At 36.4% G+C, this 19086-nt stretch overlaps 1 protein-coding gene across 4 annotated transcripts in view; it reads left to right on the plus strand.

Annotated features, from left to right (window-relative positions):
* Positions 1–19086, plus strand: part of LOC140141911 (uncharacterized) — a 60850-nt gene that overhangs the window by 10444 nt on the left and 31320 nt on the right. For 2 of the 4 annotated variants that reach the window (XM_072163791.1, XM_072163788.1), the window contains exons 3-4: positions 7453–7596; positions 13293–13472. Coding sequence is in view for 1 of the 4 variants with exons in the window: in XM_072163790.1 (XP_072019891.1) it covers positions 13438–13472; positions 13576–15004 (1464 nt within the window). In the remaining 3 variants the exon portion in view is untranslated. Of the gene's footprint in view, positions 1–7452; positions 7597–13292; positions 13473–13575; positions 16206–19086 lie in introns of those variants that run through there. The other 2 variants (XM_072163790.1, XM_072163789.1) reach the window with 2 other exon arrangements.

Genomic DNA, 19086 nt, shown 5'->3' on the forward strand with positions numbered 1-19086 from the left:
TGTTCATTGTTTTTTTGGCCTTTTTGGCCCACACAAATATGTGGGACTTATGTTATCATCCAAATGGTTGTCATGCCTGACTGCCTTCCTGCCTGGTTGTTTGATTGTATGGCTGGCTGGCTGTAGGGGCGGAAGCAAATTCATTAATCCACTGTGCAGCTCCATACTTAATATTATTGATATACGGTATTCTTGTAATTTTAAGCTATTAGGAAAATTCAAAGAGAAGCCACTTTCCATGGCAATGGCCATATACACCCATTTGTGGACATCTTTCATACTCTGAGGGGGTGGGGGATGCAGCCTCCACTGAATGTTACTGGCTCAAGGAAGCTAAATGGATAATAGGTTAAGAAACCATGCGACAAGCATAGTTTAATTTGAATGAAAATGGCATCCTACTATTTGCGATTAGTCCCAAGTTTTGTTTTAATCAAAGCATGAAATTCACACGAGGGGGAGGGGGTGCAATAAGCTATATTCTGGGGAAATCGGTCAAGAATTGGCCTCTAAATCTGTAAAAAACAGAAAAAGATTGGGTATGAGGTTGACTCGCAAAATCACGCCAATGTCAAATCTCGCAGTTATTAGGCAAATCCAAACAAATGTGTTTTTGGTGTGCGCCACACGTGTATCTACGCAAGTGATTCCGCGCATGTGCATGTGCTAGGAAACACACAGGGGAGCCAATAGGCCGACTTGCGTGCCAGAGGCCAGTGAACGGATTATACGGAATTTCCCGGGGTTTTGGCCAACGTCAAGTCTTATACCAGTCCTGCCCAACACCCGGCTCCCCCGGGACACATTTTGAGTCACATGAGGTCAAGTCCCGGACCATCCCCGGGTCCCCAGGGGCCGGGGTTGCATTTGATATGTGCATAAACAGAATAAACACAAATAAAAATAGCTTTCCATTTAGTACATGCAAAATGAAGGGTCATGTTTTAGGCCGTAACTTTCTCATGTAAGTCAAGTTGGGGCTGTGCAACAATTATGAGCCCCGCCAAGTGGGTAAAATCGCTTGCTCCCCTCTCGGCCTGCCAAAATCGCTTGCCCCCCTCTCGTCTCGGCCGCCAAAGAATCTTTGCCCCTCCTCTTAGTCTTAGCATGCTTAGAACACATGCCAAATTTTTGGGATCCCAATTTGCAAACCTTATGGTCTAGATACGCTGCGAGCGCAGTTAGTCCGAATAATCAGTCCCAGAACAACATATTAATTTCTGATATCTATGATCGTGTTCTTCTGGGTCTGAACTATTTCCATGCGAAATCTTGGATGGCAAATTGGACAAAAGAAGCACATGGTGGTCCTACTTCACAGTTTTTTAATCCCCTATTCATGTTGCATGAATCACTTTATTGTGGGCCATCCTCCAGATACTTGAGTGTTTGGGCAAGCGGAACAGTTTTGACAGGCCCTTTGCTCTGGTACCTCTCTGTTTGTAAACAGAAGAGGAGATCGAAATTGTCCTCCTCACCAAATAGGAAAGTCAGAGTAATAGTACGGCAATATAGCGCATTGCAGTGAGCAGGAAAATTTGCATATTTTAAAGCATTTCCATACTGTTTTCATAGCGTTTTATTTAAATGGTGGCCCATGAATGTGTGCCAAAAATCGCTCACCCCCTCTCAGCTGGCCAAAAATTGCTTGCCCCCTCTTTCGCTGGCCAAAAATGTCTTCACCCCAATATTACCCTCCCCTTACCTCTTCGGGAAACATGTTTGAAATGGAAATGCTTCTTCCTTATTATTTCAGGCTTATGAGTATTATCATACTGCGTACAGAGTAGATGAGTGTATTTTTGAAGTACAGTCATCAGTAACGGGATGATCGACTTGATCGTGCTTTTTTCGAATATCCTGTGCCGTGACGTTCTTTAACGCTTTAACACTGCATTAATGAGAGAAATACATGCATGTACACAGGACCTACACACCCATCAAATGTGTGTCATCGGCGATGGCCCTCAGACACACACACATACAGGCATAGAGTTCTGCAGTAGGATATTTTATTTTGTTGAACTTTTTGCTGTTTACTTCCATGACAGAAGTAAATTCTATCTTCTGACAACTCAAATACAAAGGATAACAGTTGGCAATCTTGATGTTATACAATCAAGTTTCACTAAGGGCAAATTTCCCGACGCGTGGCATAGCAGTTGGCTAGTCTAGCCACAAGGCTTCATAAAACTGAAAACATGTTTCCAGGCATTGAGTTTTGAAAATACTAGGCATGCAATTAATAGCACTCCTTGAAATGTTAAGGTGAGCAATCAGGTGTGCTATAAACCGCACTTGTGAAGAAGCTAAGGCTCTGGCAGATTTTACAAGGTGAGCTATAAAGCACACTCGGATGAACAACTTAAGGTGAGCCATCCGCGAGCGTTGCACTCGCTCACCTTAAAATTCAAAGCCTGTGTTTCCCGAAGTACGGCTAGTCGGCTACCATAGCCTCGAGGCTTTGTTAGGCTGTGGGCCAGGCTTCGGTAAAATTTGCGTTTCTCGAAATCAGTCTTTTGTAGCCATAGTCTACGCAAGCCTGTTTAGGTCAGGCTTACAGCAGCTTTTATTGGCCCTGCCTCAGAGCAGGTCTTAGGTCGTAAGCCAAGGTCTATTCCAATCAGTCGATACATGTAGCATGATGGTTGTCAATTTATTTTATTAACTGCATATACAATTAAGTCACTGGTAAAAGGGACATGGTTGTCAAGCGTTAAGCCTGCAAGGCCACTAAGACTAGGTTGAATTTGCATTTAAAGGCCCATAGGGTTGACCAGGCAAACTGTTCAAGGACAACCATCTATGGGGCAACCCACCACATATATGAGGGATTAAGAAAATGATTACAAGAGTTAAAATGTCTGCACATTATTGACAAGCCACAAGGTTATTGCACATTCTTAGTCAGTGGGAGTGGTCTATTACAAAGACACATAATCTGATTGGAATATCGCATGATTTTGGGTGTCGTCTAGCAGGCTGTAGACCACCCCACATCATCATGAATGTTGTTAACGCGTAACACGCTCATAGAGGTGCATGTAAGTATCGCGTTGTATGCGTAGACGCAGTGCGGAATACTCGAACGAGCTAGCAGTAGGCGCAACAAAAGATGTGAAGTTGTAAACAAGTTTCGTTCATTTTTGAAAAAGGGGAGTTTTTATGATGGTAACTTGATTTTTGCTTTAAAAATAGTTTACACTGATTAAAATAATATTTAACTGACTAAGAATGAGAATAAACGATAGGAATGTTTATTTTGCCTATCCTCTATCGTAATACTCAAAATATTGGACCTGCCTGTCATCTATCACACGGTAGAGGATAGGCAAAATAAAAGTTCCAACCGTTTACTCTCTGACTAGTGCACAGTAACAGATTTAGATTCTCTGTTCAATGGGTCTCTGCTATAGTATGAATTTTATCTAGAGTTCTAAATGATCAAAATATGATGATACATGTAGTATAAAATGTTGATGATATCAGTGGTTTAAAAAAGAATTCTACTCAATAGGGAAATTATATATTTCTCTATGCTTCAGTTCTAAAAATGAAAAGTTGACATTCAAAATGTCTCAATAAGATAACTCTTACCATCTACATGTATGCTCTGACACTTTCTGTTTGACTGTATAGGCCATACATCAATTTTGTTTATCTTGAGAGTGAGATGTCCTTGCATGTGTCCTCAAATAGTATGTTACCCAATTAAGTAGGCTTAAAATATAATCAAGTCAGTTTTCACCTCTTACCACTGAATTTTACACAGCTCCCAACTTAATATGTTTTCCAGATATTTAGAGTGGCCTTTAAGAAATACGGCTAAAGTTAAGACTCACCCTGGCTGAAATTTGATACACTTTTGATACACCACTTTTGATACGTATGAAAAATGTATGAAATAAAAGGCTTTGAATTGGAACCCTCATTTCATACACTTTTATGTATCAAAACTGTATCAAATTAACATTGCATACACATTTTATACATATCAAAAGTGTATCAAATGCCAAGATAATGTATCAAAAAGTATCAAATGAAATGTATCCTTTCATTTCATACATATTTGATACATAATTATATCAAAAGTGTATCAAATAAGTAACTGTATCAAATCAGGGTTCCAATTTAAACTGTATCAAATTAGCGTTCACATTTTTATCCTTTCATTTCATACACATTTCATACATAATTTATATCAAAAGTGTATCGAATATGTTACTGTATCAAATGAGGGTTCCAATTTAAACTGTATCAAATTTATGTTCAAATTTTTATCCTTTCATTTCATACATATTTCAAACATAATCATATCAAAAATGTATGAAATATGTAACTGTATCAAATCAGCGTTCCAATTTAAACTGTATCAAATTAGCGTTCAAATTTTATCCTTTCATTTCATACACATTTCATACATAATTATATCAAAAGTGTATGAAATATGTAACTGTATCAAATCAGGGTTCCAATTTAAACTGTATCAAATTAGCGTTGACATTTTTATCCTTTCATTTCATACACATTTCATACATAATTTATATCAAAAGTGTATCGAATATGTTACTGTATCAAATGAGGGTTCCAATTTAAACTATATCAAATTTGCGTTCAAATTTTTATCCTTTCATTTCATATATCAAATGCCAAGATAATGTATCAAAAAAGTATCAAATGAAATGTATCCTTTCATTTCATACATATTTGATACATAATTATATCAAAAGTGTATCAAATAAGTAACTGTATCAAATCAGGGTTCCAATTTAAACTGTATCAAATTAGCGTTCAAATTTTTATCCTTTCATTTCATACACATTTCATACATAATTTATATCAAAAGTGTATCGAATATGTTACTGTATCAAATGAGGGTTCCAATTTAAACTGTATCAAATTTATGTTCAAATTTTTATCCTTTCATTTCATACATATTTCAAACATAATTATATCAAAAATGTATGAAATATGTAACTGTATCAAATCAGCGTTCCAATTTAAACTGTATCAAATTAGCGTTCAAATTTTATCCTTTCATTTCATACACATTTCATACATAATTATATCAAAAGTGTATGAAATATGTAACTGTATATCAAATCAGGGTTCCAATTTAAACTGTATCAAATTAGCGTTGAAATTTTTATCCTTTCATTTCATACACATTTCATACATAATTTATATCAAAAGTGTATCGAATATGTTACTGTATCAAATCAGGGTTCCAATTTAAACTGTATCAAATTAGCGTTCAAATTTTTATCCTTTCATTTCATACACATTTCATACATAATTTATATCAAAAGTGTATCGAATATGTTACTGTATCAAATGAGGGTTCCAATTTAAACTGTATCAAATTAGCGTTGAAATTTTTATCCTTTCATTTCATACACATTTCATACATAATTATATCAAAAGTGTATGAAATATGTAACTGTATCAAATCAGCGTTCTAATTTAAACTGTATCAAATTAGCGTTCAAATTTTATCCTTTCATTTCATACACATTTCATACATAATTATATCAAAAGTGTATGAAATATGTAACTGTATCAAATCAGGGTTCCAATTTAAACTGTATCAAATTAGCGTTGAAATTTTTATCCTTTCATTTCATACATAATTTATATCAAAAGTGTATCGAATATGTTACTGTATCAAATCAGCGTTCCAATTTAAACTGTGTCAAATTAGCGTTGAAATTTTGATCCTTTCATTTCATACACATTTCATACATAATTATATCAAAAGTGTATCAAATATGTCACTGTATCAAATCAGCGTTCCAATTCTAATGCTGGCCAGCTGGACCGCCCTATTTTTGATACATGCCATTTGATACACCTTTGATATAGTTTTTTGATACAGTTTTTTATACACTTTTGATAGTTTTTTGATACACTTTTGATAGTTTTTTGATACACTTTTGATACAGTTTTTTATACACTTTTGATACAGTTTTGATACACTTTTGATACAGTTTTTTATACACTTTTGATACAGTTTTTCAAATTTCAAAATTGGTCCAATCAAGCTCAAATTCAACAAAGAATTATCCGTACATGATCTAAACATATTTGCAAACATTAATGACCCCAAAGTGAAGGGGTCAAAGGTCAAATTTTGAAATTAGTCTAATCAAGCTCAAATTCAACACTGCCCTCTACTACTAATGCTGACCTCTAGCACTTTCCCCCATTACGGAGCAGCTCAATGCACTTTCCCCTATCAACGTTCAAAATTACAACGCAATAGGATAAATGTGTGAGAAAGTCTTGCAAAAAAGAAGCAAAACGCAACCAAAATGGAACATACATACATCAGAAGGCCTGCTTGGAATGCAGTGCTTGTCACTGAAGTTGTTACCCTCAATAAAGAGACAAAAAGGCTACCAATAACATCTACTATACAGGCATGTGCTATATTCATGCTTAATACATATACATTGAGGCCCTATATATAATATATAGTAAGCTTACCTTATCAGAACAAAGTCAGATATTTCCTCTTTAATCACAGTCCCTGATTACAACTACATTGTAACCTAATGTGCAGTCTACAAGCATGTTTGTATTGTCATCATGATAAATAAAACACCATAATTTGCTCTAAAATACAGTACATTTCCAAATGCAAATCCTGGTGTTAACTGCATACATGCCACATGGGCAAATTTGAAAATGATGAGTCATTATCTAGACATGTGATCAGTTATTGATACAGTTTTGATACACTACAAAAGGTCAGTTTATGAAAGCCCAATTTGATACACTTTTGATATACCTCTAGCCACCCAAAATAAACTAAGTCCAATTTAATACGCTTTTGATACACTAAAAAACAGGCAAAGTCCAATTTGATACACTTTTGATATACCTCTAGACACCAAAAATTAACTAAGTTCAATTTGATACACTTTACATACACTAAAAAACAGGCAAAGTCCAATTTGATACACTTTTGATATACATCTAGCACCAAAAAGTTCACTTTGATACACTTTACATACACTGAAAAACTGCAAAGTTCAATTTGATACACTTTTGATACACCACAAGCATGGCCAAAATTAACTAAGTTCAAATTTGATACACTTTTGATACATTTTTGATACAGTTAGGTGGTATTTGATACAGTTTTGATACCTTATATTTTCAGTTGATACATTTTCAATACACCCTTTGTATATCAAAACTGTATTAAATTGCTGTTTGATACAGTTTTAATACACTTTGATACACTTTTGATACACTTCTTGCTGTATAGAATTTCTGCTAGGGCAGGCTTTGAGAGCGTGCTAGGCTTAGTAGCCTCAAGGCCACCTTAAGACTAAGGCTTACTAAGACTCCTGTCAAGAAACTTGCCCTATGAAGCAATATAATTTTTTGTTGTTGAAATTCTGGACTAAGCATCTACAAACATTAATTTATGTTGTTTAATTTCAGATATTTGGATCCAGAGACTCAGTGATTGTCAGCAGTTGGAAATTATTGATGTGGAACCAGTAGTCCAGTACTAAGACAGAAGCCATTGAGGATTGTTGTCTTGTATAGCTTGCTACTCCAGCTTCTCTAGAATCGACTTCCATGGTGGGTTTTGGGTTCACACAGTAACTCAATGAACCAGATCTCTCTGAATGTTTTTTGCATTCTTTCTACCTTAAATAAATTTCACTTTGTTGCAAACAGCAAGAGAAGCAATGAAACTGTTGAAACCCCTTTCTTGCTCAGTATGCAGACTCAAGTATTGCTCTTTGGACAAATTAAAAACTCATGTTAACAGACATTGGATTAAGTATGTGCAAGCTCATAGATGCAAACAGGGTGTGTTTTGTCGGAAATGTTTTGCTCTTATGATCAAATGTGTTTCCCACTTCAGATCTCGGACCAAAAAGAAAGCCAACCAGTGCGAATATTGTCAGAAATGTTTTATGCACAGTGGTAGTCTGAAAACACACATTAGAACTCACACCAAAGAGAAACGTTTTCAGTGTGGAATTTGTCAGAAATGGTTTGCTTACAGGAGTGACCTTGCATACCACAAGAGAACTCACAACAAAGACAAATCCTTTCAGTGTAAATATTGTCAGAAATGTTTTACACAAAATGGTAATCTAAAAATACACATTAGGATTCACACCAAAGAGAAACCCTTTCAGTGTGAATATTGTCAGAAATGTTTTACACATAGTGGTAATCTGAAAAAACACATTAGAACTCACACCAAAGAGAAGCCCTTTCAGTGTGAATATTGTCAGAAATGTTTTACACAAAATGGTACTCTAAAAATGCACATTAAAACTCACACCAAAGAGCAACTACCCTATCAGTGTGAGTATTGTCAGAAATGTTTTGCACAGAATGGTGGTCTTAAAAGACACATTAGAACTCACACCAAAGAGAAACCCTTTCAGTGTGAATTTTGTCAGAAATGTTTTACACATAGTGGTAATCTTAAAAGACACATTAGAACTCACACCAAAGAGAAACCCTTTCAGTGTGAATATTGTCAGATATGTTTTACACAAAATGGTACTCTAAAAACACACATTAAAACTCATACCAAAGAACAACTACCCTATCAGTGTGAGTATTGTCAGAAATGTTTTGCACAGAATGATGGTCTTAAAAAACACATTAGAACTCACACCAAAGAGAACCCCTTTCAGTGTGAATATTGTCAGAAATGTTTTACACATAGTGGTGATCTTAAAAGACACATTAGAACTCACACCAAAGAGAAACCCTTTCAGTGTGAATATTGTCAGAAATGTTTTACACAAAATGGTAGTTTAAAAACACACATTAGAACTCACACCAAAGAGAAACCCTTTCAGTGTGAATATTGTCAGAAATGTTTTACACAAAATGGTAGTTTAAAAACGCACATTAAAACTCACACCAAAGAGCAATCAGTGTGAGTATTGTCAGAAATGGTTTGCACAGAAAGGTAACCTCACCAGCACATCAGAACTCACACCAATGAGAAACCTTTTCAGTGGAATATTGTCAGAAATGTTTTACTTATAGGCAAACCCTCGCAACACATCAGAACTCACACAAATGAGAAACCTTTTCAGTGTGAGTATTGTCAAATATAATTTACAAGTAGTGGCAATCTGAAATCACTAGAATTCACACCAAATAGAAACCCTTTCAGTGCAAGTATTGTCAGAAATGTTTTGCACGAAATGATAGTCTAATAACAGACATTAGGATTCACACCAAAGAGAAACCCTCTCAATGTGAATATTGTCATGTTTCACACTTACCCTTACCACATATCAGAACTCACAACGAAGAGGAGCCTTATAACGTGACAGAATTAAGGCAGTGATTTGTGGTAGGTGATATAAATATGTCCAGATAACATCAGACTGTATAAAATACAGACAGGATTCAAATGTGACATGATCTGGTCCATGGAGGCCAAAGACGGCAAATTTGAAATTGAGATTAAGGCAAAAATATCGAGTAAAAAAAACACCCTATTAAATACATAAGAAAATGGAAATAAAAAACTTAATAAACTATGAAAGACATTTGGTGTTTTCAGTATATAATATTAGCCTTATATTTGTTTTTCAAAGGTAATAATTTTAGTAACTCAATTTTCAAAAGTACGTCCTTTGGCCGCCATGGACCAGATCGTGTCACAAATCATGCCTTTTATATCTGCCAATTATTTTGTTTTTTAAAACACAAAATAAATGTTGAAAAGCAATATTGTAACATTTTCATGAAGAATAGATTTCATCTTTCCAACTAGGGAACATGTATCTCCTGTAAATGTTTTGGATTACATGTAATATGTTTTGGGTCCATGTGTTTGGAAGGTAGTTTATATGTTCAACCCAAGATAAGAAGTAGTAAAATAATTTCAACCTACGAAAGGGGGGGGGGGGGGGGTCAAAAAAAGGTGACATCTGTCACTGTCACATATTAGTAATTCATGACCCACCTCTTCTGAAGAAAATTACATTACAAGCATGTAAAAATCAGACTTTTTAAAAACATTGATGGTGTCCTTCTCAGATGTTATAATATGGCATTAAATCGTTTAGTTTAGTTTAGTTTGAAGAAGGCGATATCATGCACCCTTGGAAATCAATTTCTACTTGACATCTCTAGACCAGAAAAAATGTGTAGAAAATGATGAGCTGTGTTAAAAAATTGCTCCGATTTTGTCCAAAACCATGCCAAAGTATTCTGGTCATACCGATTCAGAAAAGGTATAGTTTGACCTATCTGCAGCATACCGTTCTTGAGTTAGAAGCAAAAAGGTCACAAGGGGGTGGTCAGTTTTTGGATGATACAAGGGCCAAAAACTAATCTCAAATTGTTCACTGTTTTTTGCCCTTTTTGTCCACCACAAATATGTGCTGCTTACAATGTATGTTATTATCCAAATGGTTGCCTGTCTACTTGTTTGATTGTATGGCAGGCTCTACTGGCGAGAGCAAATTCATTAATCCACTGTGCAGCTCCAACACAATATCCGATCATTTTTTTTTTTGGTATGGACCGTATGGTGATAGGATATGTTGCCCAGATGTACAGTATAGTTTTGTGTCATGTTATTTGCATATTTGTGAATACTTATGAGCTTATTTGCATATTTTCTGATTATCTTCTGATATTCTAGAAGAAACTGAACTAAACACATCAAAAGAAATAAGTCCCCCTCTGGACATGTCGTCATAACATTGTAAGGTTTCGTTTTGTACCAATTAAACTAACTTTGAAATAATTATATGACTGTTTACTAAGTGCTGTGTGAAAATGAGAGATTTCCATGACTTCAGGGCTGAAATTGAAGGCAAAAACTGCCCTTTTCAAAGGTCACAAAGTAGGCCTATGCTTGTCACAAAAGTTGATTCATGGCCTGTTACTAATGGAAAACCCCATGTGTTTGAGTGCAGTTTAAAATCCTCACCATCGATTCTTGATCATTCAGCCATGCAAATCCCCTTGGTGCAGAGTTCAGCATAGTGAGTTGTAAGATGGCCAGTTCCATTCCTTGTCCCAATACGCCTTGCTGTTAACAAGCATACGCCTACTTTGTGACTTTTGGAAAGGGCAGTTTTTGTCTTCAATTTGGGTTCATTCAGCCATGAAGTCATGGACATCTTTCATTTTCACAAAACACTTAGTAAACAATCATATAATTATTTCTAAATAAGTTTTATTGGTACAAAGTTTTACTTTACGATGTTATGACGACATTTTCAGAGGGGGACTTATTTCTTTTGATGTGTTTACTTGTTCAGGGTACTTTTTCAAATTTTTGGTAATTACGATTCCAAAAAGGGTACATTTTTTAATTTTTACGAGCCAAAAATCTTGTTTGGGGGTAAATTCTATATTAAATTCCCTTATTAAGGGGTAAATTTGCTGGTAGGATAAAATTCGTTGGGGGGGGGGGGGGAGGTGTTTCAAAAAAATTATACATACTCCTTATTCTAGAATAATACTGGGATTCATTATTATTAAATGCATGTTTTTGGTCCTCTTTTCAAAAAAATTATTGCATGAAATTTTAACTTTCATTTCCAGTTAGGTCAAACAAACTGATATAAGATTGAGCTGTATTTCATATGGCAAAACAATAATATATTTGCAGGCACAACTTCTAATTTGGTCCTGGATTTGGTCTTATAGCACAAATTTACAGATGGCTCTATCATACCCTGAATGTTTGCACAGTGCTTTCATGTTTTATTTGAATGAAAAACGATAACACTATGTGAATGTTAATTATTATGCTTGATACACTTAATTTCACCAGAATACATTCAAAACTAGAGTCAATAGAATCTGGGTACACAGCGAATAGCTATCTGGCAACCATATTTTGACCTTTTGACCCCAAAGTAAACATTGACCTTTGTGGTCATAAATATTTTTAACATGTTTACAATGTCGTAAGAATCGTTCCTGTTGAATTTGAGCTCGATTGGGCCTATTTTAAACTTTTTTTTGCAAATGTGACGATTTGACCTCCTTAATGACCTTTGGCCCCAATATAAGAAAAACCTTTATACACCGAGAAAATGCACTGTTACAGTTTAGATAAAAAAAATCTACTATGCTTAGTTATGGAGAGTTTTTTAGCTTCAAACCGGAAATGACGTATAAATGACCTTTGACCAAAAAAATAAAAATACCGTGTATACATCGAGTAACACTAATGCATATATGAAGTTTATGTCACTCTGGTCTGGTTACCTTTTGAGATAAAAAAAAAAGAACATATTTGATGATTTTTGGGTTTTGACTGGAAGCGACCCCTTAATGACCTTTGACCCCGAAACTGTAGACACCCCAAAGACCCTGGTTGGTAGCAATGCATGTGTGCTAATGACAATACTCTGCTATGTAATTTGTAAAAACAGTGATTTTTTGAATATTTTTAGCTTTCAGACCGGAAATGATCCCCTTAATGACCTTTAACCCCTTATTTGTGAACACCCTATAGACACCGACCAGAGTCAAGTCACATGACCTAAGCATGTCACCATCACATGTTATTTGTGGAAGAAGATACATTTTTGCCATTGTGAGCAGGTCAGAGGTCAAATGGAGTTCAATGTCATGTCACATGTGTGGACATGGTCAGTAGTGTTTGTGACCAAGTATGGTCAAAATTGGTCAAAGCATAACAGAGCTAGGGCGAAACGTGGCAAGTCATGCAAAATGTCACGAGTTGCCAGAAGAAACAAAGAATTGGCAAAAGACAGTACACAGCGAATTTGCAAATTCGCTGTGTAAGAATCAGCAGTAAAGTAGGTAATTTGGCACCAACCAGATCTGATGTGGTGTCTTAATTCAAAACAATAAGTTTTGTTTTATTTTTTGTTATATCTGCATGTTGTACCTGATACACATGTAAAGAGGGGGGGCAAGTAATTTTTGGGAAGCCGAGAGGGTGTAAAAAAAAATCTAAAAGGTGTAGGAAAACAATACGGAATTGCTAAAATATGCAAATTTTCCTGCTCGCTGCACTCACAACATGTATCTAGACCATTTGCAAATTGGGGTCCCAAAAATTTGGCATGTGCAAAGGGGGGGAGGGACAACCGGGGCAAAGATTTTTTGGCAGGCCAAGAGTTGGGGGGGTGATTTTGGTGGGCCGAGAGGGAGGCTCATAATTATTGCACAGCCCCTAATACGCTCCCCATCTGTAACAAAAGCATTCAGGGCAAGATAAGATACTGTTAAGGGCATATACATGTATAGGAGAAATGTAACATATCCCTCCCTTTTTGTTTCTGTATATATTTCAGATATTTACTCTACTGCTATATCTGCAATTGGAGACTTCAGAAAAGTACTGAGGAAAAATAGAACCAAGACTAAGACGGAAGCCAGTGAGGATTGTGATCTTGGGCTTGCTGCTCCAACAAACTAGATCTTCCAAAATCGACTTGCATGGCAGTGTTGAGATGCATATACAGTAACTTGATGTACGTCAATAAATATTGTTGCATTTATCTAAAGTTGCATTTGTAATACATGCATGGCAATGAAACTTTTGAAGTTGAAACCATTTTCTTGTACATTTTGCAGAATTGAGCATTATTCTTTGGACAAATTGAAAACCCACATCAATAGACATCTGATTAAATATGAGCAGGCTTGTCGATGCAAATGTGAGTCTTGTCAGAAAAGATTGTCCAAAAATGGTAAGCTGCAAGGGCTTTTAAATAACCATATTCAACTATGGTACCGGCATGAAAACTGTGTGAACATCAAAGAAAACCCCTATCAGTGTGTGTACTGCCAGAAATGTTTTGCTCTTAAAAGTACCCTTGTGTATCACATCAGTATTCACAAAGAGAAGCCTTACCAATGTGAATATTGTCAGAAGTGTTTTTGTCACAAGTCTATTCTTACAAATCACACCAGAACTCACACCGGAGAGAAGCCCTTTGAGTGTGAGTACTGTAATAAATGTTTCACACATAGTGGTAATCTTGAATTACACATCAGAACTCACACTAAAGAGAAACCCTTTCAGTGTGAGTACTGTTGTAAATGGTTTGCACAGAATGGCTATCTTAAAATACACATCAGAACTCACACCAAAGAGAAACCTTATCAGTGTGAATATTGTCATAAGTGCTTTAGTGACAAGTCTGTTCTTACAAGACACAAAAGAACTCACACTAAGGAGTGTGAGTACTGTCAGAAATGTTTTAAAGACAGAAGGGACCTTCTGTGCCACATCAGAATTCACTCCAAAGAGAAACCGTATAAGTGTGAATATTGTCAGAAGAGTTTTAGTCAAAAGTCTAATCTTACAGAACACATCAGAACTCACACTGGAGAGAAACCCTTTCAGTGTGAGTACTGTCATAAATGTTTTACACGGAGTGGTACTCTGACAAGACACATCAGAACTCACACCAAACATTATCAGTGTGAATATTGCCAAAAGTGTTTTAGTGTCAAGTCTGTTCTTACACAACACATCAAAACTCACATCAAAGTGAAATCCTTTACGTGTGAGTACTGTCATAAATGTTTTACACAGAGGGATCATCTTCAATCACATATCAGAACTCACACCAAAGAGAAACCCTTTCAGTGTGAGTACTGTCATAAATGTTTTGCACATAGTGGTAACCTTAAAAAACATATCAGAACTCACACCAAAGAGAAACCTTATAGGTGTGAATATTGTCAGAAGTGTTTTAGTGCCAGGTCTGTTCTTACAAGGCACATCAATACTCACACAAAAGAGAAATCCTTTATCTGCTCGTACTGTCATAAATGTTTTACACAGAGTGATGGTCTTAAAATACATATCAGAACTCACACTAAAGAGAAACCCTTTCAGTGTGAGTACTGTCACAAATGGTTTGCACGGAGTGGTCATCTTAAAATACATATCAGAACTCACACCAAAGAGAAACCTTATCAGTGTGATTATTGTCAGAAGTGTTTTAGTGACAAGTCAAGTCTTAGATACCACATCAGAAGTCACACCAAATAGAAACCGTATCGATGTCAATATTGTCAGAAATATTTCACAAAGAAATATGTTCTCAAAGATCTTGTCAGAATTCATTCAGAGAGAGAAATGTTCCCTTTAGTGTGAGTACTGTTACGAGTCGTAGTTGACTCAAGGCCAAAATCACCTTTTACCCGAACTCACACGAATGCACAACACAAATACACTGTTTGATTAAGCTAACAAAATCTATGTCTTTAATGATTGGTATAATATATGACAACAAATGCACATACACAATAATCAAATATAACCACTCTTTATCTATTTAGTACTTAGCGAGCATTCTTCTTCTTGGTGATCATAAAGTTCTTGCAATGTTCTGGATGACTGATGTAATATATCCTTATTCACTTGTACTGCGAAAATCAGCGAAGTCCAGTGTACGCTTGAGTTTATAAATATCCTTGCGTATGAAATCCTCGCACAAAAATGGCATTGCTTTCTCCAAACCGTTATCTCCTTGCGCTGCTTTCTCCAAACTTGGTGCTATTTCCACCTTTAACACAATATCTTCAGGATGCAGGACTGCGATGCAGTTGTCCCCGCTTATTTTAACAGCTGTGTTGTATCAAAAACCATAGATCATCATATTTGGATAATCTATGCATGAACCAGATTTCAGCGAGTCGACAGAAGAATTTATATTCCTTTCTTGGATGAAATATGTTCTTTGACGTATTCTAGATCTTCTCCGACAACACTGGCAGGTAGTAGTGCATTGACTACTTAAATTAATTCTGGTTCGCAATTTCCTTTCTTTGAAGGAATTGGACTGTAAGCATATTAGCTAGCTAGCCCAGATCAACACTACAAACTGTCACAATAATTGTGTTTACATTTTCTTATATATCAAGCAGTGGGCAATCCCAAATATTAATAGCCAAATGTGATCTTGGAAACTCCCAAGCCTTAATTATAACATTAACCTTTCACATGACATAATTTCCTGAGGGGAATCCCGTGATGTCATCTTCACTTTTCAACCTCAGGGGGTTTTCCAAATATTCCAAATTAGATATGAATCATTCAACTTGTTTTGCTCAATTTGAGAGGGGAATTCCCCCAAAATGTCATCACTCATGTAACTTTGTAAACAAAGATAAATCATCAAACTAAATTACCCAGGGCACATCACAGTACTGTCAGGAAGTCCTTTCTACTAGTGATTTAAACATTAGGGGCTGTGCAATAATTATGAGCCGGGGGGGGGTAAATTTTCCGAATGGCTCGCCAAAAATCGCTTGCCCCCCCCCTCTCGGCCCGCCAAAAATCTCTTGCCCCCCCCTCTCGGCTCACCAAAAAATCTTTGCCCCCCCCCCTTTGAACATGCCAAATTTTGGGATCCCAATTTGCAAACCTTAAATGGTCTAGATGTATGTTGCAAGCGCAGCGAGCCGGAAAATTTGCATATTTAAGCGTTTCCGTACTGTTTTCCTAAGCCTTTTTAGAGTGTTTGATTAAAAAGGCGCCGCATGAATGTGTGGCAAAAATCGCTTGCCCCCCTCACAGCTTGCCAAAAATTGCTTGCCTACCCCTTTCGGCTCGCCAAAAATTTCTTGCCCCTCCCCCCAATTTTACCCTCCCCCAGGGCTCATAATTATTGCACATCCCCTTAAAGCCAGAACATGCATCAAATGAGGAACCTCATCGGATAAATTTTAGAAAATGATTTGCCACCTTAAACATTCAATTCTTTCAAATTGGACTTTATTTTGTCCACTATATATTTCAAACTTCAAATAATTTTACTTTGTGTAGCAAATATGATTTTGAATTTCCAATTCATTATCCAAATAAATACAATGTTTTAGGACAGACTTGTTGCAGTCTAAAAAGTTTTTTTATTGAATTATCAGTATTGTAACATGGTAGACTTGGAACAAATCTTAATTTATTTTTATTCTAAGAAAAAAACATAGATTCTAAAAGTAAGCATTAAAATGAGCAGAAATTTGCATAAATTTGGATTGGTAATGATTAGTAATATTAAATCCTACAAGTGTATCACAGATGGCAGATATCAAAAATTGTTTAAATGATTTTAATTAGCATTTTTATAGAGAAAAACTGGCATCATTTTCAGTGATGTGCTTCTTATGTTAATTTCCTGAATACGATATCTGGCGATTTGCACGATGGTCGAATTCAGCACCTTTGAAGAGCTAGCGTTTGAACTTGAAAATCAGTGTACTGTGAAAGCCGAATAGATTTCATGATGGAATTTGAATGTCTGTGATACTAGTGATGTGAGTAATTATGATTGTGTGTTTGTGGGGGGGGGTATAGACCTGTATGTTAAGCTTATAGATTTCATGCACGGGAAAATGCAATGCTGTTGATAATGCACTTGTCACTAGAAACCCTGACCCTGTGATACTAGTGATGTGAGTAATTATGATTGTGTGTGTGTGCTGAGGGGGGGGGGTACATAGGCCTGTATATTCAGTATTTAAGCTTATAGATTTCATGCACGTGAAAATGCAAGGCTGTTGATAATGCACTTGTCAATTGAAAGCCTGACCCTGTGATACTAGTGATGTGAGTAATTATGATTGTGGGGGGGGGGTGCATAGGCCCGTATGTTCAGTAGTTAAGCTTATAGATTTCATGCACGTGAAAATGAAGACTGTTGATAATGCACTTGTCAATTGAAAGCCTGACCCTGTGATACTAGTGATGTGAGTAATTATGATTGTGTGTGTGTGCTGAGGGGGGGGTACATATGCCTGTATATTCAGTATTTAAGCTTATAGATTTCATGCACGTGAAAATGCAAGGCTGTTGATAATGCACTTGTCAATTGAAAGCCGGACCCTGTGATACTAGTGATGTGAGTAATTATGATTGGGGGGTGCATATAGGCCCGTATGTTCAGTAGTTAAGCTTATAGATTTCATGCACGTGAAAATGAAGACTGTTGATAATGCACTTGTCAATTGAAACCCTGAGTCCCTGACCCACTCCAACCCCTGGCTGCAGTGCAGAGTACCCGGAAAAATAGCCGGGCAGTTTATTATAACAGACGGGCATTGACACAAAATTTGTCCCTGTAGGGCCGGCCATGTGTTGTTTCCGTCGGTCCGGGACTTGGCCGGGAGTTTTAACATTTTGAAATTTAGCCCTGGTATAAGTCCCAGCCACCCATCCCGTGGTACCCTGGCCATAAGGGGGGGCTGGAAATTCACAGCTGCATATAGCCATATCTTTGATAACATGGACAAGTATAGTGATGATGTACATTATACAAATGATGAGATATCCTCTAAATAGGCACAATTTCACGGCTTTACCAGGCGCGTAATGTTGCGAGTAAATTAAACGCCATTTTGTGTGTAGGAAGTTGCAATTAAAAAACTGCGATAATTTCAAATGACTGCAATTTGCAATGAAAAGCAAACCACCAAAAATTTCTCATTTGTAGATGTACACACATTGGTATGCATATAGCCTCTGGCATTGGCCAATTTGTCCTTGTACTATAAAAAGACCATGCACATTCTTCATATGAATCACAGGCCTATATTCACATAGCCATACATGTACCTGTACAGATGTACACACACCCACACAAACAACTGTATTTTATCCAAGGTAATTGCAGACCCTCCTACATACGGTACCCTATAACCCTAAACCCTAAACATGGGCCATAACACTAACCGTAATTCTAATCCTAACCCTAATCCTAACCCTAATCCTAATCCTAACCCTAACCTAACCCTAATCCAAACCTTAACCCTAACATACCCTTAACAGGCAAACCCTAATCCTATATCAATTCCTAACCTTAGTCCAAATCCTAATCATATAGCCTTGGAAGGGGGGTGCTCCTTTGGAATGGATAATAAATTGGACATTCAAAATCATACTTGTTACACAAAGTGAATTTAATTTCAAGTTTAAAATTAATCTGGACTTAGTAAAGTCCAAAATGAAAATCATCTCTGTTGTAATATGTAATCTGACAAGCAAAATGGATAGCAATTATCCATGCTGGTCAGCACTGGATGGATAAGAGCTATCCAAGCCTTGGGCCAAACACATGTAAACTGAGAGGCAAA

The sequence above is a fragment of the Amphiura filiformis genome, chromosome 20 (assembly GCF_039555335.1).
Source record: "Amphiura filiformis chromosome 20, Afil_fr2py, whole genome shotgun sequence".
NCBI classification, from domain to species: Eukaryota; Metazoa; Echinodermata; class Ophiuroidea; order Amphilepidida; family Amphiuridae; genus Amphiura; species Amphiura filiformis.